The 24469-nt window shown below is 49.6% G+C and overlaps 1 protein-coding gene across 5 annotated transcripts in view; it reads left to right on the top strand.

Annotated features, from left to right (window-relative positions):
* The window catches only part of CFAP92 (cilia and flagella associated protein 92 (putative)), a 50088-nt gene that overhangs the window by 20737 nt on the left and 4882 nt on the right, over nt 1-24469 (top strand). The window contains exons 9-14 of one of the 5 annotated variants that reach the window (XM_045202574.2): nt 6261-6455; nt 9604-9901; nt 12803-12967; nt 13560-13769; nt 13846-14002; nt 17731-18453. In XM_045202574.2, coding sequence (XP_045058509.2) covers nt 6261-6455; nt 9604-9901; nt 12803-12967; nt 13560-13769; nt 13846-14002; nt 17731-17738 — 1033 coding nt within the window. In that variant the 3' untranslated portion in view covers nt 17739-18453. Of the gene's footprint in view, nt 1-6260; nt 6456-9603; nt 9902-12802; nt 12968-13559; nt 13770-13845; nt 14003-17187; nt 17670-17726; nt 18454-24469 lie in introns of those variants that run through there. The other 4 variants (XM_045202571.2, XM_045202572.2, XM_045202573.2 and 1 more) reach the window with 4 other exon arrangements.

Raw genomic sequence — 24469 nt, 5'->3', positions numbered from 1 at the left:
CCACATATAAGTGAAATCTTTGACTTTCTATGTCTGACTTGTTTCATTTAGCATAATATCCTCTAAGTTTATGTTGTCACCAATGGTAGGATTTCACTCATTTTTACGGCCAATATTCCATTGCATGTATGTACCACATATTTTTCATCCAGTCATCTGTCAGTATAGGCTTAGGTCAGTACCTTGGCAATTATAAATAAAGCTGCAGTGAACATAGGGGGCATACATCTTTTTGAATTAGTGTTTTAGATATATTTTTTATTGCATTTATTGGGGTGACATTGGTTACTAAAATTATATAGGTTTCAGGCATACAATTCTATAATACATCATCTGTATATTGTAGTGTGTGTTCCCTACACCAAGTCAAGTCTCCTTCCTTCCTCCCTTTACCCTCTCCCACCTCCCCACCCCCCTTTTCTCTGGTAATCACTATACTGTTATCTGTGACTATGAAGGTTTGGTTTTTGGGTTTTTTTGGCTTAATCCCTTCACTTTTTTCCACCCAGCTTTCTATTCTGTTCTATTGATTATGTGTCTGTTTTTATACCAGTACCATGCTGTTTTGATTACTATATTTTTATAGTGTTATTTGAAATCAGAGAGTATGATTTCTCTAACTTTGTTGTTATTTCTCAAAATTGCTTTGGCTATTTGAGGTTTTGGGGGTTCCATACAAATTTTAGAATTATTTGCTCTATTTCTGTGAAAAAAAATGTCATTGGAATTTTCATAGGGAGTGCATTGAACCTGTAGGGTGGGTAGTATGGGCAGCATAACAGCATTAATTCTTTCAGTCCAGGAGCATGGAATACCCTACCATGCTCTTCAGTTTATTTGATCGATGTCTTATACTTTGCACGGTACAAGTCTTTCACCTCTTTGGTTAAAATTTATTCCTAGGTATTTTACTCTTTTGATGCAACTGAAAATGGAATTATTTTTTAAATTCCCTTTTCTAATAATACATTACTAGTGTATAGAAAGAAGAAATTTTGCATCCTGTAACTTTTTGGAATTTATTTATTATATCTAACTGTTTTCAGTGGAGTTTTTAGGGCTCCCTATATAAAATATCATGCCTGCAAATAGTAACAGTTTTACTTCTTTCTTTACAATTTGGGTGCCTTTTATTTCTTTTTTTTTTCCTTTTTTTCTTCTTCTCCTTTTTTTTTTCTTTTTCCTAATTGCTCTGGCTAGAACTTCCAAAGTTATGTCAAATAAAAGTGGTGAGAGTGGGTATTCTTGTCTTGTTTCTGATCTTAGAAAAATAGCTTTTATGTTTTCACCACCGACTGAAATGTTAGCTATAGGCCTGTCATATATGACGTTTATTATGTTGAGATACATTTCTCTACAGCCATTTTGTTGAGAGTTTTTATCATAAATGGATTTTGAATTTTGTCAAATGCTCTCTCTGCTTTACTGAGATGATCATCTGAGTTTTATCCTTTACTTTGGCAATATGGTGGGTCACACTGACATGCAGGTGTTGAACCATCCTTGCATCCCTGGGATAAATCCCACTCAATCATGGTTTGTGATCCTTTTGACGTATTGTTTATTAAGTTTGCTTTGCTAATATTTTCCAGAGTGTTGTGTATTTTTATGTGCATCAGGGATATTGGCCTGTACTTTTCCTTTCTTGTCATGTCCTTATCTGGTTTTGCTATCAGGATAATGCTGACCTCATAGGCTGAGTTTGGAAGTGGTCCCCCTCTCCCATTTTTTGGGAGAGTTTGAGAAGGATTGGAATTAATTATTCTTTGAACGTTTGCTAGAATTCACCTGTGAAGCTATCTGGTCCTGGACTTTTGTTTGTTGGGAGATTTTTCATTACTGATTCAATCTACGTGCTAGTAATCAGTTTGCTGAGATTTTGTATGTCTTCATGATTCAGTTTTGCTAGGTTATATTTCTAGAAATTTATCTATTCTCCCAAGTTGTCTAAATTTTGGGTGTATAATTGTTCATAGACTGTTATAATCCTTTACATTTCTGTTGTAATGTCTGTTATCTCATTTCTGATTTTATTTTCTTGAGTCGTCTCTTTTTCTTAGTGCGTCTAGCTAACGTTTTGTGAATTTTATCTTTTCAGAGAACCAGTGCTTAATTTCATTGATCTTTTCTAATTTTTTTAGTCTCTATTTCATTTACTTTTGTTTTGATCTTTCTTACAAGCATACCTCGGAGATATTGTGGGCTTGGTGGATTTGGTTCCGGACCACCACCATTCAGTGAATATCACAATAAAGCAAGTTACATAAAATGTCTGGTTTTCTAGTGCATATTAATGTAATGTTTACACTACATGGTACTTTACTAAGTGTACAATAGCATTATGTCTAAAAATATGTACATAATTTTAAATCATTTTATTGCCAGAAAATTCTAACCCTTTTCTAGTCTTTAGCATGAGAATATTTTTGCTAGTAGAGGGTCTTACCTCAAAGTTGATGAAAATGAAATTATTTATGAAGTGCAATAAAGCAAATACAATAAAATAAGATATGCCTTCTGCTAACTTTGGGCTTTCTTTTTCTTTTTCTAGCTCCATGGGTGTCAAGTTAGGTTGTTTGAAATTTATGTTGTTTCTGGAGTTAGGTGTTTATCATTATGCCCTTCTCTCAAAGAACTGCTTTTGCTGCATCTTACCAGTGTTAGTATGCTGTATTTCCATTTTCATTTCCTCTCAAGGTATCTTTTATTACTCTTGATTTCTTCATGGACCCACCGGTTATTCAGTTGTATGTCTTTTAATCTCCCCATATTTGTGAATTTTCCAGTTTTCTTCTAATTGATTTCCTGTAATTGATACCATTGTGGTTGGAAAAGATGCTTGATTTGATTTCAGTCCTCTTAAAAATATTAACTTGTTTTGTGAGCTAACATATGATCTATCTTGGAGAATGTTCCATGTGCACTTGAGAATAATCTTATTCTGTTGATCTTATATACTTCTATATTGATTTTCCATCTTGATGACCCATCCATTGATGTATGTGGGGTATTAAAGTTCCTTAACATTGTTATATTGCCGTCTACTTCTTCCTCTCCGAGAAAGACTGGAGGTGTGTTTTAGCTCTGCTACGTGTGCAGTGCCCTGGGAATGGTAGTCTGCCAAGAACTGTCTCTCTAACCATTAAACCCCTTGGGATCCAGGAATGCAAGCTCACCTGGCCTCCAGAGCCAGACAGTCAAGGGATGGCAGCTGCAAAAACTGGATTACCAGGCTTAATATCTGGGGCACCAGCCCCATGTAGAAACTCCTAATGTTCTGGAATGGAGCAGATGGAGAGCAGACAGATGGAGCCCGCTGGCTGGAGCAAGGCAGAGGGTGAGTGCAGAGATGGCACCCAACAAAAAGAGAAAAAAGGAAGAAGAAATGAGTGGGAAAAAAGATGGTACCTGCCAGTTTTAACAAGGCAGAGGGAGAGCAGAAAATGGTACCTACCATTCTCTGTCTCTGGAAAGTGTCCCAGCAGGCCCCTGCTTTAAAATTAGCGAATGAGTCTACTTCACATAAAGTCTGGGCACTTTTCAAAATGCTGGGCCCTGGGCTATTGAGTGTGGGCACAAGCCCTTTAAGAACCATTTCTCAGTTTGCCACAGCCCACAGTTCTTGTGGGGGGGACTCCCGTTGGTTTTCAAAGCTAGCTGTTTTGAGGGCCCATCTCTGAGGTGCTGGACTTAAAAGCTGGGTGTCCGTGGAAAAGGAACCCTTTGCTCCACGGGGCAAAGTTTCCAATTTAGATTGTTGTGCCAGGTGAGGGGTTTATGGTGAGATTACGTCAACATTTTCCTGCTTCTATGTGGCTTTTTTCTTGTTTGCCCTATGTGAAGAGGTCATTCTGCCCGCTCTTAGGGGTGGGGGTTCACAGAAGACTGCTCCACGGGCAGTTATGGATTTATTGTGTCAGTGGGAGGAAGCGAGTTCAGGACCTTCCTACCTCACCATGTTCAGCAGGAACCTACATTACGTTTTGGTTGTTCTGTTTCAGTTTTAGGGTTTTTTTTCCCAATGCATATTCAATACTAAAGCACTATTTGCTGAAAATACTCTTTCTTTATGGAAATGCTTTTACATTTTTATTAAAAATGAGTGGAGCATAAATGTATGGATGTATTTCTGGTTTCTCTGTTCTGTTCCATGGATCTATGCATCTATCCCTTAACCAGTACCAAGCAGTCTCGATTACTGTAGCTATATAATCAGTCAAGTAGAGAGATTCTTTCCCCTTTATTCACTTTTCAAAACTGTTTCAGCTCTTCTGGTTCCTTTGCATTTTCATATAATTTTTAATAACAATGAGCTATCTATACCTACAAGAAGTCTTGCTGGAATGTTGACAGGAATTATGCTAACCCTACATACCACCTGGGGGAGAAATGACATCGTTGCTGTGTCTGGCCTTCCGTGAATGTGGTATGTTTCTCCATTTACTTAGGTCTTTATTTCTTTCATCAGCATTTTGTAGTTTTCAACATACATGTTTTGATGTATTTATATCTAATTTTTTATTTTTTGAGTTACTTTAAATGGTATGGTATTTTTAATTTCAGTTTCCAAGTGTTTATTGCTTGTATATAGAAATATGATCAATTTTTTCTTTTTTAAAAGATTTTATGTATTTACTTTTAGAGAGAGGGGAAGGGAGGGAAAAAAAGAGGGAGAGAAACATCAGTGTGTGAGAGATACATTGATTGGTTGCCTCTCACACAAACGGGCAACCTTTCGGTTCCCAGGCCGTTGTTCAATCCGCCGAGCCACACCAGCCGGGGTGACTTTTCTTTGTCGATCCAGGTTTAAGGAGTGTTTGCTTGTTTGACTTTGGTAGATTCTTTGGGATTTTCTACACAGACCACCACAGCACCAGCAGATAGGGATGGTTTCGTTTCTGCCTTTCCAAACTGCGTGGCTTCCCTTCCTCAGCGGGCTGGCAGGGACACACTGCGTTATTTTAGGTCAGAGCGGTGACTTCCTGGCCTTGTTTCTGATCCCTGGGGGAGGCAGCAGGTCTTTCTCCTTTGTAGATTGTGTTCGGGGCAGGGTTTTGTAGGTATGCTTTGCCAATTCGGGGAAGTTTTACTCTATTACTTCTGAATTCACTGATAGTTTTCTAATTTGCTAGCTCACATAATTTATAAAAATCAATTCCAGGTAGATTAAAATCCTATTTGAAATAAGCATAGATTTAAAATAGGTCACAAAAATATTATAGAGAACTTCCATGTACCCAAAACCCTGTTTCTCTCAATGGTGACAACTGACATAAAGTGTCCTATTGGTGGACACAGTACAATTAATGAGACCACAGTGTCCTGGTCTCATTCATAGTTCACCAGAAAAATCTAATTTTGCAAACAGTTTTAGGTGATAATAAAGGAGAACATATTCATGACCTCAGAATAAAGAACGATTTCTTGAATAAGACAAAGTATAAAGAATAAAGGTAAATGGCCCTGGTCGGTGTGACTCAGTTGGCTGGAACATCACCCTGTAGGCAGAAGGGTCATAGGTTCCATTCCCAGTCAGGGCACATGCCCAGGTTCAGTCCCCAGTAGGGGCACATACAAGAAGGCAACCAATTGATGTTTCTCTCTCTCTCCCTCCCTCCCTCCTTCCCTCCCTCTCTCTCTAAAAGTAATGAAAAAAAAAAGGGTCCTCGGGTAAGGACAAAAAAAGAAAAAAGGAAAATAATGATAGATTTGGCTCCATTAAAATTAATAACTTCTGTTCATCCAGAGGCACCATAATAATTGTGAAAACACAAACCACAAATAGAGAAAAAAGCATTTTCAATGTGTGGAGCAAGGATGTTGAACACATAAAATGCCTGTGGATCAATAAAAAAACAATAAAAATATTCTAATGGGAGAACAGGCAAAATATTTGAACACACACTTCACAAAAGAAGAAACCCCATGAAAAACCACACAGACCCACCGGCAGTGTATGCAGCCCAGGTGCATCAGCGGGTCAACGAGGTGTGAGAACAGAGTGTGCCGAACACAGGGGTGGCCCAGCAGGGTCTGTTTAGAAACCACCAGGCTGGTATAGTGAGGTCAGGGTAGAGGATGAGGGAGGGGCACTGGGGCACCAGCAACACAAGGCTGGTTTCAGCATTTTCACTGCCAATCTCCCCCTCAGGGTTTTAAACAAGCAATAAATAAATAACTGTCAGCCAGAGCCCGGCGGCAGCCTTTCAAGAGCCTGCGGAGCAGTGTTAAGGCCTGTCCTGTGGCCTCTCCTCTTGCAGAATTTCCAGATCAGAGCACGGGAAACACAAGCTGCTCTACAACTCTCAGCTGCTCTTTCAGCACCGCCTCTACGCGGACCTGGAGACCATCCTGTACCACGTGCACCTGTTCAAGCCAGTGTCGCAGCTCATGAAGCAACTGGCGCTCTACCTCCGCAACACCGTGATGCAGAAGGCCTTCCAGGCCCTGGCCAGGTAGGCACCCCAGCCTGCTGCAGGGATGGCAGCCGCCAGCCTGCCTGTGGCAGCGACCATGGGCAGTGCGTGACCCTTAGAGGTGCAACTGTTATTTACGCCCAAAGAAGCTGAGCCAGGGGCAGGGTGCTGTTCCAAGGACCCCCAAGCCTGTGTCATTTCCACTATTGCACATGCTCTCCCGAGAGAGTTTCAGAAACATATTGGTGAAATGAAGACAGTTTATTCAAACATGTATCACATGAACCTGCCTGCCGTATTTGGAGAATATCCTAGAATAACCTGAGAGATGAGAAACTGGTTAAAACCCATTTTCCCAGTGAGTGATGGGGATCCGCCAGATCCACCAGGCCAACAGCAGCTTTCCCTCTCAACCCAATGTTTCCTCTTCTGTCTGCTTCTTCCCTGCGCCCCTGTTCCACCCTCCCTCCCTATTCCTCAGAAAGCCCTTCTCCAGAGGTCTGGATCTTTCATTCATTACTTGCACCGCTTTGCCTGTGCTGGCCCTTCTGCTCTTACACTGGTGACCTCCCAGGCCATCAGTGGTGGGCACTCCCCAACCCTGGGAAGCTGGGTGCTTAGCCTGCAGGGTTGCATAGCTCACGCTTACCTGCAGAGCTCCTCATTTGTGTATGGAATGGCCGCTGTCTCGTGCCTGCTCTAGGAGGAGAGCTAAGAGAAGTAGACCCTGTTTAGAAGAGGAGATAGACAATGAAGAGTGCAGTGGGGAGCACGTGAACCCTGAGCACGCCATAGCCATGCCAGGCCAGGCTCTACACTAGAGAGGTTGCACAGTGTGGGTGGGCAATGGACAAGGACAGGGTCCAGCCAGGTCTGGGCATTCGGCAGCTCTGCCACTCAGCATGGAGGCTAGCAGGGCAGTGCTGCCAGTGGTAGAAGTTATGGGTCTCCAGCAGGCAGGGGCGAGCGGCCGGGGACCACACTGCCCAGGCCTAAGGAGTGGTGGAGGCACAGATAAAAGAGGAGTCACTGTTGGGTCTCGAAAGCTGGGCAGCCTGTCCCCTACCACCCCATGAGCCTGCTGTGGCCCCCACCACCTCCAGTCATGTGCTGTGAGAGGGAAAGGGCTTGCTGTTGGTGTAGGACACTGAGCTGCCTCCCTGAGCCCCCGCCAGGCAGAACTGGGCCCACAGTTGGGTGGTGGGCAGCCACAGGAACCCACCCAGGCCCATGGCAGTAGTTGGAATGGTCCTGGGCACACTATACCTTCCTGAACCCTGCCCACCAGCACCAGAGCCCCCGCCCCACCGAGTGCCAGAACGCACGCTGCCCATCACACAGCCGTCACTTTCAGTTGCTTTTACTCTACAGCTTTACAGAAAAATCACAGTTTTATGGACTTAGAACTAGAACCTGGATGGAAAACATTAACGCACACATTCTGTTCCAGAAACATGTTAATAACTTAAAAAAAATAAGTAACTTTGTCCTTACCATCAACTCTTACTAAGTGGGAGGAAGCTTGTTCTTTTGTATGGCTGGTGGTGCTTTGTGCTGGGCGTTCTTCAGCAGGATGGCTGTTTGGCTGTTTGGGGTGGCGTTGGGGGCGGGGGAAAGGGGGGCGTGCGGTGACAGAAGCCTCCCGAAGGAAAACTGAGAAAACGCTGCCGGGTGATCGAGATGCGACGACAGCACCACTTTTTATTCCCAGGCCTTCCTTTCTCAAGAAGCTCAAAGAATTCTAAATGAGCAATTTTATGAATCTTATTCACCTTCTTAAAAATTGGGGTTATATGAACGTAGGTAAAATGCAAAGATGAATACTTGCAAGCAGTGGGACATAATGGAGAGAATTATACCATGTTTTCCATAAATGCACAGCTATTAATGTTTAAATTTAGGGCAAAAGAGGTTTGCTTGACATTATGAGCACAGTCTGGAGCCCCCTCTAACTGTAGAAGAGCTCCGAGTTGCAGGGTTGTCGCAGATGTTGGTGGGTGTAGTCATTCATTCATTCATTCAACTAATTGTAATTAAGTATATTGTATGAGCTGTCCCCACTTCCCCCTCTGCTCCGGGGGAAGAAGCCCAAGTGACACCTGGTGGGGATGGTTTCCCAGATTAAGGCCTGCGCTCCCATGCCTTGAGGCCTCCAGCGGGACGTGGGAGCCAGGGCAGACAGAGCAGGACACAACAAAAGAGGCTGCATGGTGCAGCCCACGGTGGAGGCATCCCGCCAGCACTGCACCACCAACCTGCTGAGGCGCAGGCGATTGGAGGTGCCCTGCCCCCACCTAGGGGTCCTACCCAGGCTTCAGAAGGACTCTACCCACCCACGTGGCTGGCTGCGCCTGGAAGCAAGATTTGCCAAATCTTCCTGCACAGCACCGTGAGGCACCCAGGTGTTCAGTGACCAGCCTGGGTCCGAGGGGACACACAGTGCCTGGGTGTGTGGTGGACGCATCACTGCTTGTACCCCACTGAGGGTCACACCTACTCGGGGATGATGGCAGGAAGCCCCACCTGGGGCTGTGGACACCAGGCAGCCGCGGCTCACCAAGTAAGGGGCACAAATGCAGTCCCCTTGTCACTCGGTTCCTGGGGAAAGGACAGGAACATGCAGGATCCCCATGGAGGATACAGAGGGTGGTGCCTCTACTGTTAAGCAGCCCAGGCCCGCAGTGACAGGAGAGACCCCGGGTCAGGAGACTGAAGAGAAAGCACTACTCACCAGAGACTGAATGGGAGGCAGGGCCCAACTGTCTGGGCCCTTCCCTCCCTCTTCCAGCTGCCCCACCCCAGCTGCATCCAAGTTGTTCCCAAGGAGAAGGGGGGACAGAACCCCATTCCCGTTGAGTCCCATTTCCTATGGTATCCCCCAGCTCCCCACTGCCTGGGTCTGAGCTGTCCCCGCAGAGAAGGGGTGACGGTGTTCCCCAGGCGGGGTGGGAGCCACCCCAGATTTCCCTCCTGCAGCCTGCTAAGAGCCCCTTCCTGCCACTCAGCTGACAAGGAAGGACAGAAGGGAATGGGCGGCTCTCTAATACTTTCCTTCCCCTTCCTATAAACGCATGTCTACCAGCTAATCCACCTCGCCGAGTTCTCATTTCCTCTTGTGAAATGGGAGTGGTCTGGCCTATCTTGCAAGGTAGGTGAGGCTGAGTAGGGTGGCCGTTCTGTGTTCCAGGATCTACTGCATCTGCCGTTACAGCACCAACCTCAGGGAGGTGGTCGCGAGAGACTTGCTGCCTTCCTCCGCCATGATCAAACACTTGAGCCAAGAGTTCGGGTTGCCCATTTCACAAGAAGAACTCACAGACAGAAAACTTTTGGCCATCCCACCTCATCCTGCCCCCAATCTTGAGGGCTTTCGAAGGCGGCATTACACCCTCGCCTTTGACATCCTCTCCCACCAGCAGAAGCACCTGCAATGGTGGAACACTGTGATGTTGAAGAACAGAGGCCAGAAGCACAGTCTGATCCAGGTAGCACTCTCTCTTCTCTGGGGTCAGGGGTCCCAGGCCTTTGCCCCACCTGAGCTGTCCAGTCACATGCCAGGAGATATAGGGCTGATGGCCAGACCTTCAATGGGGCACCTGCCTCTGGCCTGTTTCTGCTCTCCCGCCCTGGAATCCCAGGCAGGATGGGCAGGAAGTGCTGGGTGCAGGGCTGCACTCCAGCAGAAGCACTCATTCATAGCTCTGGCATCCCCCACCCCCCTGAAAGGGGAAAAGGAATGTTCTTAGGTGTATTACCTCTGTCCCCACGGTTCATCTTTGAGGAATAACTGTCTCACTCATGTGTGTGACTGTGTGACATCTTACTTAAGCTGCTAAGGGCATGGGTGTATCAGATATCCCGGAACACAGCAGGTAAACTAAAGCTGCACGAGAAAATGTGAAAAGGAGACAGTAAGAGACTGAGAAGCTGGTGAGGTGATGGAAGGCTGGGAATTATGTGGCCTGAATGGCCAACAAGAACCTCCTTCACCCCATACCAACCAAAAAGACAAAACAGCAACATCCAAGGTGTGTCTTCAAGTTGCCCACTCACGGTCTGTCTGTATGAAGCCACCACCCCACACCCACCCCAATCTCTAGTTTTAAAAAAGTCCCTTAGGAGTGTGCAAGCACGTGTGTTCTTTATGATACCCAGTAGGTCAACCCCTGCTGTTGCCAATGGTGAGGTTTCATTCTTTTTTATGGCCGAGGAATATTCCATGGTATATATGTACCACTTCTTTTCTATCCAATTATCTATTGATGGCACATGGTTGTTTCCATATCTTGGCTACAGCAAGAATGTAGGTGTGCGTATTTATCTTTACGAGTTAGCGTTTTGGCTTTCTCTGGATAAACGCCCAGAAGGGGCATTGCTGGGTCATTTAGCAGTTCTATGTTTAATTTTTTGAGGAGCTGCACAGTGGCCGAGCCAGTCTGCAGTCCCGCCAGCGGTGCCCAGGGGTCCCTTTTCTCCACATTTCACCAGCACTGGTGGTTTGTTGATTTACTCGATAACCATTCTGACATTTTTTAATTGCACTGGTTGTATTCTTGGTGTTAAGAGTTCTTTATAAATTTTGGATAATAACCCCTTATCAGGCGTATCATTGGTGAATATCTTCTCTCATTCAGTAAGCTGTCTTGGTTTTATTGACAGTTTCCTTTGATGTTTATTTTTTCTTTGCAGTCCTGTCAGCTGTTGCTAAATAAATTTTGAGACTGTTATTAGGTGAACAAGATGTTCATAATAGTTATATCTTCTTGTTTTTTTCCTCAATAAACAATATCCCCTTTTGCCTCTTTTGATAGATTTTTATCTTGAGTCATGTGGTTAGATTTTAAAAATGCTACTCCAGCTTTTCTGCTTGGGCTTTCTGGTCCTTTTTGCCTAGTTTATATTCTTCCTTCTTTCAATTTCAAAGCCCTATCTTTTTTACCTAAAGCAGTTTTTTTAATTATGTGAGTGTGAGCCTCTTTTTTATTAAATGTATTGGGGCGAGACTGCTTAGTAGTGCTGCATAGGTCCCAAGTGCACATTTCTGTGACACAGGATCTGTATGTTGCACTGTGTGCCCACCGCCCAAGGCCAGATCATTTTCTGTCACCATACACTTAACCCCTTTACCCCTTGCTACTTCCCCACCTCCCCTTTCCTTGTGACAGCATATTGTTAGCTTTAAAAAAATCCAATGTGAAATTCTTTAATTGGCAACTTAACTCATTTACTGTAATTACTATTAAATTAGGCGTTCAGGGGCCACCTCATTTTCTCTGTACAAAATGCAAGGTAATCAGCAGAACAACTGTTGACCAGAACTTCAACTTTAAGCTCTTCTGCCCCAGCTGCAATGCACTGGCTCTAGGGTTCTAAAGGAACAAGGACATCTAGTTTGATTCACAGCAGACTGACTAATTCAGACCATCCTTCCCAGAAGACAACCAGAGAAACTGGAAAAAATACTAAATATTCCAATCGAAGCCACGTGTGGGCCATGACAGGGGCTTAGCTTAGACGGCACCGTCTTCTTAAAGCTGCTCCAAGGCCTGAGTTTGGTCCCTTACCCCACGGCCCTTGGCCTGCCCTGGCCTTCAGTCCCTGTTGCTGCAAGCCACGGGCGTCTTGTTCCTGGACCAACTTTTCTCTCATGTGTGAAACAGATTTATTTAGTCCTCCTCTGGATTACTTCTCACTCTCTTATAGAAATTCCTCAAGGATTGCAAAGTCAAGACACTGGGGCTTGGACCAAAGTCATGTTAATAAGTGAGTCAAGGTCAACCTCTTGAGTTAAAAAAATTTTAAGCAAAAGATATTTTCCTGGAGGTTGGTAGGCAAATGAAAGGCAAGCTGCACAGTACTTAACAATTAAGAGTAAAATTCTTCCTCTCCCTCTTTTTTGGGTCCCAGGTACCTGTCTCTGCAACCCCCTGTTTTACCTTTTATCTCTCACCTCCTTGCTGTTTTTACTCACGAAGGAAGCCAACAGGCCATCGTGAGGCTCCGGAGAGAAGAGGGTAGCCTTCCCTGTGCACACAAGCGTGGTCAAGGGAGGAAGTCCTTGAGCTTCAGCTCACCTCTGCCCTGCACTCACCAGAGAGCCTCAAGCCTCTCCCACTTCCCACCGTCTGAGCTCTAAGCTCTGGCCAAATGCTCTGTGTCCCGGTTCCAATGACCCTAGGCAAATGTCAAGTTTCTGGCCCACTGACGTCCTCTGTCAACAGTAAAAGACTGGACTAGATGGCCCTCTCGCAGGGCTCTGTGATAAAATGGCACAGACCCACTATTCAAGAATCAATACCTGTAGACATGTCCCAGAGCTGGACACCAACATGTAGCTGGTGGTGAGGGGCACTTGTGCAGGTAATGGCTGGTATCTCTTTCTTCAGAAAAATATCATGGGAGCCTACCAGGTCAGCAAGAAGCCTCCAAAGTCTGTGGTGAAGGTGATTAGGAGTTCAGCCCCTACCAAAGATGCCGTCTATAACTACAGTATTCAGACTCTGAATTCCACAGAGTTTGCCAAGAAGGAGCTGTACCGCGAGATGGCCAAGGTGAGTGAGAGGCTCAGAGTGGGAAACAAACACGGGCTTATACTCCAGACAGGATAACAGCAGTTGGCTGATCCCGTGAACAGTTTCCTCTCTGACCATCCAGCCTGGAGGTCCATGGGAGGTCTCCAGGGTGTGGACAAGAGTCACCCAGTTAGGAGGAGTACACAAGGGACCAGCTGCTGGGAAAGGGGTTCTGTTCCCGCACTAAATGTGAACCCTCCGCGTGTAAGGGTGAGCTGAGAGGCTCACATATGCTCAGATGTTCACAGCTGCAAACCACCACAGGTTCCTCCCCTCAACAGAACATTGTGTTGCTGTTCATGCAAAGCAGCTGTCACCCCAAAGGAAAAGCTGGCCTGGGCTTTCTCACACAGTGAATTCAGAAAGGGCTTCTTCTGTCACAGGGGACAGCGGGGTGAGCCTCCCGGCGCCGCTACACAGTTCAGTGCGTGTGGACGCCCCGTTCACATTGTCAGGAACTATTGCTGTGCCCTCAGCTGTCTCTGACACCTACCTGGAAACCTGAGGCTCAGTCGGGCCTCTCCAAGTCTACCACCACCCTTCCATCCACATGCCTGCCCCTCATTTCCAGGAGCCGAACAGAAGATTCACATATTCACAGAATTACCTCTCAGCCATGGTGGAGCCCCAGGATTCCAAGGAAGAGGAGAAAAAAGCCCAGAAGAAGTCCCGCCAGGCCTGGCTCACAGCCAATGGATTCCAAGTGATAGGTCTTCATAGGTCCACCGAAGGCGACCATCTCAACCTTCTGCCCATTGGTGCCACCACAGAGCCACCTGAGGTTCACAGCAGGAGGAGCAGGGTGTCAGGTGGGGGCTCCCTAGGACCTTCCTCCTAACTTACTGTTCCTGGTTTAGGAGTGGAGGGAAAACGCACTGTTTGCTAACGTGCTGCAGCCTGTGCTGAACCGAGAGCGGTGGAGCTGGGACCGGCGCCATGAGGACTTTGATCTGTACAAGAAGCCACCGCCTTTCCTCAAGCTGCCTGCTGCTCCATCACTGGGCCCAGGAACAGGTAACAGATGAGACCTGTGCAAGCTGAGCCTCCTGACGCTGCTGGCAGGCAGGAGCTCTGGGTGGCTCTCCAGCTTCACAGCATCCTTGTCACTTTAGATCCTGGGAGAGGGAGTCACGGTTCCTAATGCATCTGGCGTAACAGAGTGACTTCTGGGCTGGAACTCAAGAGACCTGAGTTCTAGTTCCAGCCGTAATATTAACTCGCTGTGTGACTTGGGGCAGGTCCCTGCCTTGCTCTGGGCCTTGTTTCCTAAGTATATAAAGGGAAGGCAGAAGATAGATCCAGAGGCTTTCTGAGCTTCACCACTGAGTTACCCCTGACTGGCCCCTGGAGGCCCAGCCAACAGTTGGGGCAGAGGGTTTGGGACCTTCCAGCTCCCTTCCAGCTCAGACGCTGCCACCTCCTTCTGTGGGTGAGACTGGAGTCTTGCTACATCCATCCTTCTGAATCCCCTTTTCTTTCTTTTCATCCCTCTGTTTATAAAGAAAGACCTAAAAATCATTTATTGGTTGACAGAGAACCAAAATCTGTTGGCTAAAAGAGCCAGAATGTTTGTTCAGAGAATAGGGATGGGTTTTCCAGCAACAAGATTTGCCACCAGAAAACCCTTTTCCAGAAATCAAGAAGGAATAAGTGGGATGCACTTTCTTCCTCTCCCCACTCCCAAGGGTAGCTCATGACTAGGAGGAAGGGCATCAAGCTCCTGAAATCCCTCTCCCCTCGCTTGGACCTTGCTGTCTCCCTCCAGAACAGGCCCCAGGCTCTGGAGTTGTGTGCGGGCTTCCTGCTCCCTGTTGGTGTCTCAGGCTGAGTCACTGCTGAGGTCCAGCCCAGGAGTGCCAGGCTGGCCTCACTGGCCAGAGTGCGTTGCTGGGCTCCACTGCAGGCCTTTCCAGCACACGTTCCCTGGGCATCTCAAGTAGCCTGTGCACACTGCTGAGAGCATGAAACAAGTATGTGGTGGGGCCTTCCCTTCCCACAATGTGTTTAAGAAAAACTCAGAAATGGCAGGTGAGAAAGGGAGCCTTGAACGGGTGACCCCAGCCTTTTAAGCTCAATTGGACAAAGAGAGAACCTGTTGCTGCCAGGGGGCTTCCATGCCACAGGTCCTAGAGTGAAGCCCGAATTCCTGAGGGCTGCCCTGAGGGGCTGGGGTCTGCATGCATTCCCAGCTTCCCCGGCAAAGGAGCTCCTTTCCCCAGCACTGTGTGAGAAGATATGTACTGTTCATTTTGTGAAAAATGCCTCCTGGCCAGCATTTAAGAACTTGAATTTCATTGGAAAGTTATTTCCCAAGTCACAATATTTGTTAACTTTCACCTTTTGAAAATCAGTTACCAAAACCCTGGCAGAGTGTCCAGGCCAACCCCACTAAGCCAGCTTAGGTCTTAGCGTCCCCCATCTTCTATTTTCCTCATCGCCACAGATTGCAATTTCTTGAAGGAAAAGAAGTGAGCCTGGCTTCCTCCTCCCACCTCAAGGCAACATCTACAATGGGCTGTTTGCGGGGTCGGGGGGTGGCAAACCGTCTAGGAACTGGACCAAATCTTGAAACCTGCCAGCGTTCTGGGGCCCAGGACATCCAGCAAATAATGGCAGAAGGGAGCCTGAAAAAAGGCACAGGCCTGGTAGTGCCATCTGAAGACACCTTTCCTCCCTCACTTCAAGAGTAGAGGGCAGTCCTTGTAAAGAAAGGCAAGAGAAAGCCCAGGTGGGAACAAACATATGTTGTCATATACCAAGCAACATGGTTTTCCATCTGTCACCTGGGAGGGATCAACGACTGGGCTCATAACCCCCATGGCCCTGCACTGGGCACCTGCTCCTCAGCTTTTAGGGCCTTCTTCTCATGGGATGAGGACAAAAGGGACTGGAGGCCATCACCAAAGGATGGTTCTCAGGATCATGCTCGCATCCACTAAAGGCTGGCAGCACATGCCCCAGTCTCCACTGTGAGGTCTCCTAAACGAGCAGCATATCCTCAAACACCAGGTCTCAGGGTTCCTCTCTCTGCCTCTGTTCAGAATCCAGGGCCATGTCAGACAGCAGTGCACATAGGTAAAAAAGTAGAAGAGGCTCCCTCAGGCCAGGAGAGAGACCTCCAGGTGAAAACTGGGAAGAAATAGTTCAATTTAGAGTAACCCCATGTTCTACACCTTCTGGAACAAGTGAGAATTGTCCAGCAATGGGCTGTGGCCTGGGGCTGGTGGCAGCAGGGACCACCATCCCTGCACTTCAGGACATCCAGCCCAGATATTGGGCACAGATGTATGCTCGCCTCTCTAGAACCTGCTGAGAAGTATGCTCGCCTCTCTAGAACCTGCTGAGGTGTATGCTCGCCTCTCCAGAACCTGCTGAGAAGTATGTTTGCCTCTCTAGAACCTGCTGGGACACTTCCTTAATCTGTTCATCTAAATTTTCTGGAGAATCTGGGAGAGAAAAGAAGACATTTGGTGATCTTTCTGCACTGTGATAAGAGAAATACTGCTGGATCATTTTTTCCAACAAAGTCAGCCCGTGGGTGGCCCCACCACCCCTCCCAACCCCCAGGAAGTGATTTGGGGCTGTAGATAGAAGCTTCATTCTGAATAACAAAGGGCTCATCCTGTTAATTCCTAAAAACTCCAAATCGTGGTGGGTAGGGGTACAGAGAAAACATTTGGTCAACCAATGGCCTCTTCCACTATGAATCAAGCTTATTTCAGGAGAACACATTTCCTTGTGCTCCACAACACGCCAACGGTCCAGTCAGCACCTTGGACAGTGCCTGGCCAGCGGCCAGGGCCAGGGCCAGTTGCTGCACAGAATTCTGTTCCCCTCTCCACCATGGCAGCAGGGCTAGGCTCTGCAGGGTACACATGGTGTGAAGCCTCAAAGCCAGCGGAACTGTAAGGGTCAGAATGAGAACCTGAGCTGCACATTCTAAGACCTGGGGACGTGGCTGTGAAAGGAGAGCATTCCAGACAAAATGAGCAGCACAGGCCAAGTGGTCCCCACATGGTCTAGGGAAGCTGCCTGGTATGTCCACAAGAAGAGCCGCCTCATTTCTGCCGCGCCGCAGGGGTGAAGAGGCAAGGGGTGCCTCCTTCCTCTGTGAACTGCCCTGCACAGACACCAGCAGGGCCAGCGCAGGGGTGCTGACAGGGCTCTTATCCACAGGCCCTGCTTCTGCCCCGCTGCAGGTCAGCATGGGTCTCGGCCAGCCCTCCACACTCGAGGCAGGAGTCCATGAGCAGCACAGTCGCCTCTCCTCCCTCCCCAAAGCAGTCCTGCTCAGCTGAGATAAGGTGACTGAGATTCTGGAAATAAGCTTCTGTGCAAAAGATGTCGGCCAATGTAACCAAGGTCGGAGAGAATGCTGGGGTCTCTGGGCCATCAGGCACCCTCTCCCTGGTGACTGACCTTGAAGCTTCAAAGAACTACTGGGCAGCCTGGCTGTGGACAAGAGACCTGGCTCAGAAGTCACTGTCTTAGGTTCCAGTTGCAGCCCTGAGCCGAACTACCTCTGTCCCAAGGGCAAAATGCTCAACATCTCTGAGCCTCAGTTTCCTCCTCTGTGAGAGATTTAACGATTCTTGTGGCCACGGGCTACTGTGGGCCAAGGTCAAATCCCCAGCAGGCACTCGGTGATGGCACCCGCCCCCTCCAACAGGGTAAAGAGGGCAGACAGGGTGAGAGCACTAAGTTTGGGACTCGTCACTAACCCACTCTTTTCTGTCAGGTAGGAAGGTGAAAGGGAGTGGCCCTGTGTCCTGAACAACACGGACCCTCCCACCACAGCTGGCAGTGCCCACCACAGGCCATGGCCACAACTCAGCACACCGGCCCACTGGGTCAGCTGCTGCACGGACCCTACCCTACGCTTCACCCTCTCTGGCACCACAGCTGGGGGCCGAGGCCGTTGACTTGCCCAGCTCCCCCACCTGAGATTCCTCCAGGCCGGATGATCCCCTCCCCCAACCACCAGGCCTCATTAAAGTGCAGCAAGACAAAGCCAGTGTGAGGCAGGCTGCCTGTGTGTGGGCCTGGCAGCAGCGCAGGGGGGATTGGGGGGAAGGGCAGGCTCACCTCATTCATGGTCACTGTTCTGGAGCCTGCTCTCAGGAAGCAGCTGCCGTGCCATACAGGTTGATGCAGATGCTGGCCACCTGCCTCGATGGTCTGGGAACACAGAGGTCCCGGGTGGAGGCCTGTTACCTGAGACCCACCGCACACACTGTCCCACCTCAGACACATCTTCACCCACATCGGAGCCTCACTTTATGCCTCAGGGGAGAGGGTCTAATACTATTTCCCCGTGGGTTGTGGGAGGTCAGCTTACAGCTGCCTTCTGTTTTCCCTTCATTCTGTCTAGATTTGGGCAAAGTCAAGGCAAGACCAGGTCCCAGGAACCTGGCTGAGACCAGAAGCTGGGGCTTAATACACCTTCAGCAGCAGCAGAGCCTCACAGACCAGGTCCTGGGATTAGGGCCCTGGCAGGGCTGCCCTACCAAATACATGGAGCCTCTCTTCACCAGGAGTCCACTCACCCAGCAGGGGCTCCCCCCAACCCCGAGATGGCCGAGAGGCCTCTGGGTCAGGTAGCCACAGCCAGCCTGGCCTCCCCACCCCACACTTCCATGGTGAGTTTCACACTTTGTAAAGTATCGTCTCATAGATGCTGACCCCGTCTCCGTGACCCCCAGAGTGGAGGGCCCGCTGTCCCCGGGTCTGGCAGGGGCCCAACTACCTTGCCAAAGTGGAGCAGCAACATCTCCAAGCATAGCCAAAGTAATACGTGCTCCCGAGCTTGCTGGCACTGTCCTGGTAGCCAGAGGAAGGACTCAGCCCAGCACCTCCTCCCCATGGTGCCCGTCCTGTTTCAGTGGCACAGGGCACGGCAGGGGGCCCAGGGCCAGCCCTGCTAACATGCAGGCCAGTCTCTGTCATGACAGGGTGGAGAGAGGGGACATCAGCTGTCCTTAAAATTGGATGGTCTTTCCCAACGTCCCCTGGTCTCATCCCTTTTGGGAAGGAGGTGTCCGACAGGCTACGCCTGCTGGGCTCACTCACTGTAACACTGGGGTGCACAGCTCCAAGACTCCCTGTCAGCCCCAGGGCTACGGTTCAGCTCAAGGAGTCCCAAAGCCTCCAGCCAATGGTCTGCAGGACTGTGGTCAGATTGTCCCATTTAAGCTCATTGCAGAAAGCCTATGGTCCCATGACCTGAGGCCCTGCTGCTCCCTCTACTGTCCAGAAACATGACCCCCACCACTTGGCACCCCAGAGCTCTAGGGCACTCAGTTTTCCTCTGACTACAAAAAGCCATAAAAGGTCAACCCAGACCCGATGTGCCCCTCCCCTGGCCTGGGCATGCTGGACACCTGGCTGCAGGCTGAGCCCTTCCAGCTCGTCAGAGAGCAGCCAGTCTCCTGAGGTGGAGCCACACACGTGCTCCCTCCACAAGGAACTAAGTCACAGCCAGCTCCCAGGGCGTTCTCTCCTGTTAAGCATTCTACAGACTGCTCTGAGCAACAGGTGCCTGGGCTCCTGCAGTGATTTCCAATTGCTCTAGTCCCAGGAGAGGGAGAGAGTAAGGGAAGGAAAGAAGAATCAACTTGGTCTTGTGTTGGCCTGGGAGCCTGGCACCTCTTTAATGGACACCTCTTGTTCCCCAGATTCTGAAAACCCAGTTCCCTGCAGTATGGGCGATGGGAGCTGCAGGGCACTGAGGGCTTCTCTGAGCAGCGCGTCCCTCCCATAACCCTCAGGTGAAGGCCAAGCTCTGGAGCCCAGCTTTGAAGGCCCCACACTCACTGGCCACTACTCCTGGCCACCCTCCCTCTCCTCAGCCAGCCAGCAAATGAACTTAGCTCTGCAAGGTGTACTGACCACCCTCCTCTTGCCACCCCAGGTGGGGCCTGAGAAGCAGAGGGTGGGAATGCCACCTACTTGATCCTTGAAGTCAGGATGCAGCTGGTGTGTTGCAGGCCTGCCAGGGTGATGTACATCCAGAGAATCTCGTGGGATCCCTGTGGCCAGCAGTATGGATGTCAAAAGCTTTCCCATGGGAGTTAGCCCCGGCAGTACATGCCCCTGCCCCCTCACCCGCACTGTGGAAGCTATTGCAGGCAGCGCTGTGACCTTTTATAACTTCCACTGCCCTCACAGGAAGATCCAAGGTCATCTACAACCAGCTACTTGTCTCCCCTCCCCTCACCTACTCCATCACCTGCCCCAGCCCCACCGAGCAGGACTGGCCACCACTCTCACAGAGACTTGATTATTCTCCCTCCATTCACCTAGAGCTAACAGGCAAGGTCCCATCTGGGCCGGGCCTGTTCTTTTTCCCTGTCCTTGGCCCAAATAACCCTTCCTTAGGCCTGGTCAAAGTCCTTTTCCGCCCCTGAGGGCCAAGTGCACTTGCTTCATGGGACTCCCGTCCCCTCGGGAGAGGTGCACTCTGTCCTCCACTCCCCGGGGTGTCTGGCTTCTTCCTGAGTCAGTCAGCACAATCAAGACCACTAACACCCCAAAGGTGGAGTGGTGTCTGAGGTGTGTCTGTGGCCCCAACTCCCCTTTCATCCCCGCCCCAGGTTCCTCCCAGCACCTTTAGACTTGTGAACTCACAGGGGCAGCCCCTGAAGGGCAAGAAGGGTTGGGCTGGGAAAACCCTCAGTGATGACCCTGTGAAGTTGCCTCGGTACACTGAGAAAACCCAAGCTCATAGAGTTTGAGGCCAAACCCAGGCCTCCCACAAAGAGATCTCTGCTTGTCCCACCACAGTGAGCAGAAGCAACAAGGCGAAGACCCGCAGCGAGTTGCCAGGAGGTGGGAGGCTCTGCTGAAAGGGCCCTTGGACGTGGGATCTGGAGTGAGCTGCTTGGCGTCTCTGCACCAGCCTCCTCGTCTGCAGCACGGAGTCTATGCAGGGTCGTGAGGAGGCTTAAATGGAGAATGCACGAGCCATCTTGGGCCCAGAACTGGGATGCTCAGGGGGTCCCCAGTGGAGCGGGGCAGAGCTGGTGGCAGGGCATTCCCCTCACAGACGAGCATGCGGGTTTCATGCAGCAGGTGCTTGGCCAGGTGGCCCCTCGTGTAGCCCCTCATGTATCCCGAGCCTCAGAGGATCTGCAGGGCCTCACTCCTGCACCTCCAGGCGCCCTCTGAGGGCCCAGGAGCAAGGTCAGCACAGGGCGTCAGGACCTCAGGGTGTGCAAGGAGTGGCTGTGGGTGGAGTGGGAAGCTCCATACGGAGAACTGGGATTTGGGATGAGACCGAGCCAGACAGGAGCTTGGTTGGCATGGTCTCACTGGGCAGCCTCAGGTGAGTCCTTTTCTTTCCTTGGCCACACTGACCAACTGTAGCTAAGGAGCTTCCCTCTGCTTCCCTCTGGCTCGGCGGGTCCACCTTCACCACAGCAGCGGCACAGAGCGGTTGTGAAGATCACACGAGATCAGGTGGACGGCACTGGCAGAAAGTCGGGCCCACAGAGATGCCCAAGACAGAAGCAGTGGCCAGCTCGCACCTGTCACAGCGGCTCATCACCAAAGCAGGAAGGCGCTCTGTCTCGAAAGCTTGGGCCCTTGGCTTCAAAGGATGTAGTTGTGAACACACATGCTGTGTCATGGCCACTCTGCAGGCTCCCAACTGAGTGCCGCAGCCTCCCACCCAGCCCTCACCCCTCCCGCCGCAGTTGGTGTCCTCCAAACTCTTTCCAGGTGTGATCCAGTCACAAACGGCCCCTCCTGAGAGGCCTCTAAAGTAAACAGGCACCCACATTCCCCCCATTTCTGGGACTGAGGACCTCATCAGAGGTTCTGCATCCTCTGGGGACAGGCTAAGCGTGAGCATCCCCACAAAGCTCTTGTGCTGAGGAATTTCCAGAGGGGGCATCAGGGAGCAGCTCGGCAGAGAGAGGCAAGCCCTGAGCTTGGAGTCGGACCCAGCTTTTAGGCCCAGGTTCATGGCCTCAGGCAAACCACTAACCCTCTGCGAGCCAGTCTCCTTACCTATAAAATGGAGGTAAGAACCCAATACAAAGCCTTCCCCGTCCCCTACCTCGACCTGAACTCTGAGGAACTTCATAAGCACCCAGGTCATGCTGGCCCCAGGTAACCTTCCCAGCCCTCAGCCAGGGCCCCTGCATTTCCCTGCAGTCACTTCCACAAAGATAACACAGTAATGGGGCCCGTGCCCAACAAGACCCTACAGGGCAGTTTTAAGTTCACCAGCAAAGGAAAATCCAGATTGCAGGTATCCTCACAGAGAAAAAAACGAGGGGCCGAGGGAGCTGGGTTCCAGACCTGACCCACTCCTCACCCACCGTGGAGCGAGTCCCCTACAAAACGGGATCTTGTGAGAATCAGTGCTAACGTTTAGGGGAGTCTGGCTCACACTTGTTTCCTAAGTGGCTCTGTTCGAAGTGGTCAGAGCCATACATGGCATAAGAAAGGTGTTCGGTCAATATGAGAACTGCCCCGCCCCCTTCTCAGTGCCAAGTGGGCAAGTCCAGTCTTTCTGCTGAATGGCTGCACACAGCACACTGGCTCTCGGGTGCGGGAGCCACGCGCTCTGCGCACTCTGGCTTCTACATTGAGCAGACATGACCCACGTAGTTGGACTGTTGATAAGAGCAGGACCTGGACCTGCCCTGAAATGCTCCGAGCCCCGTGGGGTGAGGAAGACATGCACAAACAGCAGGGAGGACACGCTCAGGCCCCTGTGAGTGACTCAGGAGCTCAGCAGCGAAGGCTCACACCCACCCCAAGGTGGAGGCAGCGACATCAGAACTGGGCCTCCAAAGGATGGGTTAAAGGCAAGGGGAACAGGAGGAGGATTCAAAGGGTTGCCTGTATGGGGACTGAGCGCTGTGGGGCGTGGCCGAGAGAGGGTGTGTGTGAATGGGACACTTAAGGGCGAGGCTGCCAAGCAGGCTGGGCCCTCCTCCAAGACCCTGGCACAGCAAGCCTGATTCAGATTTTTTTGATGCTTGACCTTCAGCCTGATAGCCCAGCGAGCTGCCGGGGTCACAGCAATTGGCCTGTCCAGGCTGACAATTTCTCCTAGCTGTGCAAACATGTCTTGGAGGGGCCCAGGCCGCCTGAAGGGAAAGAGGCCAGCTTCCTTATGGCACAGCCCCAAATTCCTCCTGTTACAGGCAAATGGCCTTACCGGTCTTTTCTGATCATAACAGTAATGCCAGCTCACCATTTACAAAAACCACAGCACAGCGTTTTTGTGTGTATCCTTTCAGACTTTTTCTAGGCATATCATCATATTTTAACATAAAAATACAATCTGTAGTACAAAAATAAAAATACCTGTATGTTAAATCTTTTAATATGCTGTGGACCTCTCCTGCCAGATGCAGACTTTATAAATGAAACGGCTGTCCAGCCTCTCGTTTCCAGTATCTAGTGGACTCCAGGACAGACTTTCTGTCGTGGTCCTATTGACATTTGGGGACGGGTCATTCTTGGTCATGGGGGATTGTCCTGTGCACTGCGGGATATTGAGCGGCATCCTTGCCCTCCACCCACTGGGTGCCAAAACTCCCCCCCCTCACAGTTTTGACAACAAAGATGTCTCTAGACCTTGTCAAATGTCTCCTGGAGGACAAGACCACCCTGGTTGGGAATCACTGTTCTGGAGTACAAACAAAGTTTAAAGAAACAAAAACCCCATTGACCTTATGTATTTTATTTTTTTAAAGATTTTATTTATTTATTTTTAGAGAGAAAGGAAGAGAGGGAGAGAAGCATCAATGTGTAGTTGCCTCTCGCACACCCCCTAATGGGGCCTGGCCCAAAACCCAGGCTTGTGCCCTGACTGGGAATCAAACCAGAGACCCTTTGGTTTGCAGACCAGTACTCAAACCACTGAGCCACACCAGCCAAGGCTGAACTTATGTAGTTTGCGTTTCATCTTCAACTTCCACAGGTGGCTGGGTGGCCATGTGTATATCTGATAAATGATAAACTCAGAGGTGTGTGGGGCGCTGGCACTGGATGGAGCCACCATTCACACACAAAGGGAAGGGCTGGTCCCTGCAGAGATGCAGAGTGGCCCTGCCTGATGTGTAGCCCCTTAGGTTACTGGTGGTACTCAGAGAAGACCAGAGTTCTGCAGCACCACCCCTTGCCCACCTGTTTCAATCAAAACACTTTTATGTATTTCAGTATATTGAGGGGGTCAGTTTTGTTTGTTAAAAAATAAATAAATTCTGATGCATCCCCCCAACCCCTCCAAGAGTTATCACTGAAACCATGGGGCACTGTAGGGCAGGCAGGTAAGAGCCCAAAACGCTAGGGGTGTGGCACCCACAGAGTCTGTGAGGGGCCCGAGAGAAGCTGGAAGAGGGAGAGGGAGGAAGAGAGGGAGTGACGGCTAGTGGTGGGCAAGAAGCTCGTTTCCTGGTAGGGTGATGAAAGTGTTCTGGAATGAGAGAGTGGTGATGGTTACAGTTATTTTTTTAAAAAAAT

This window comes from Desmodus rotundus, chromosome 9 (genome assembly GCF_022682495.2).
Source record: "Desmodus rotundus isolate HL8 chromosome 9, HLdesRot8A.1, whole genome shotgun sequence".
Taxonomy (NCBI): Eukaryota; Metazoa; Chordata; class Mammalia; order Chiroptera; family Phyllostomidae; genus Desmodus; species Desmodus rotundus.
Note: the sequence above shows the minus strand (reverse complement) of the source record. Positions and strands in the feature narration are given on the sequence as shown.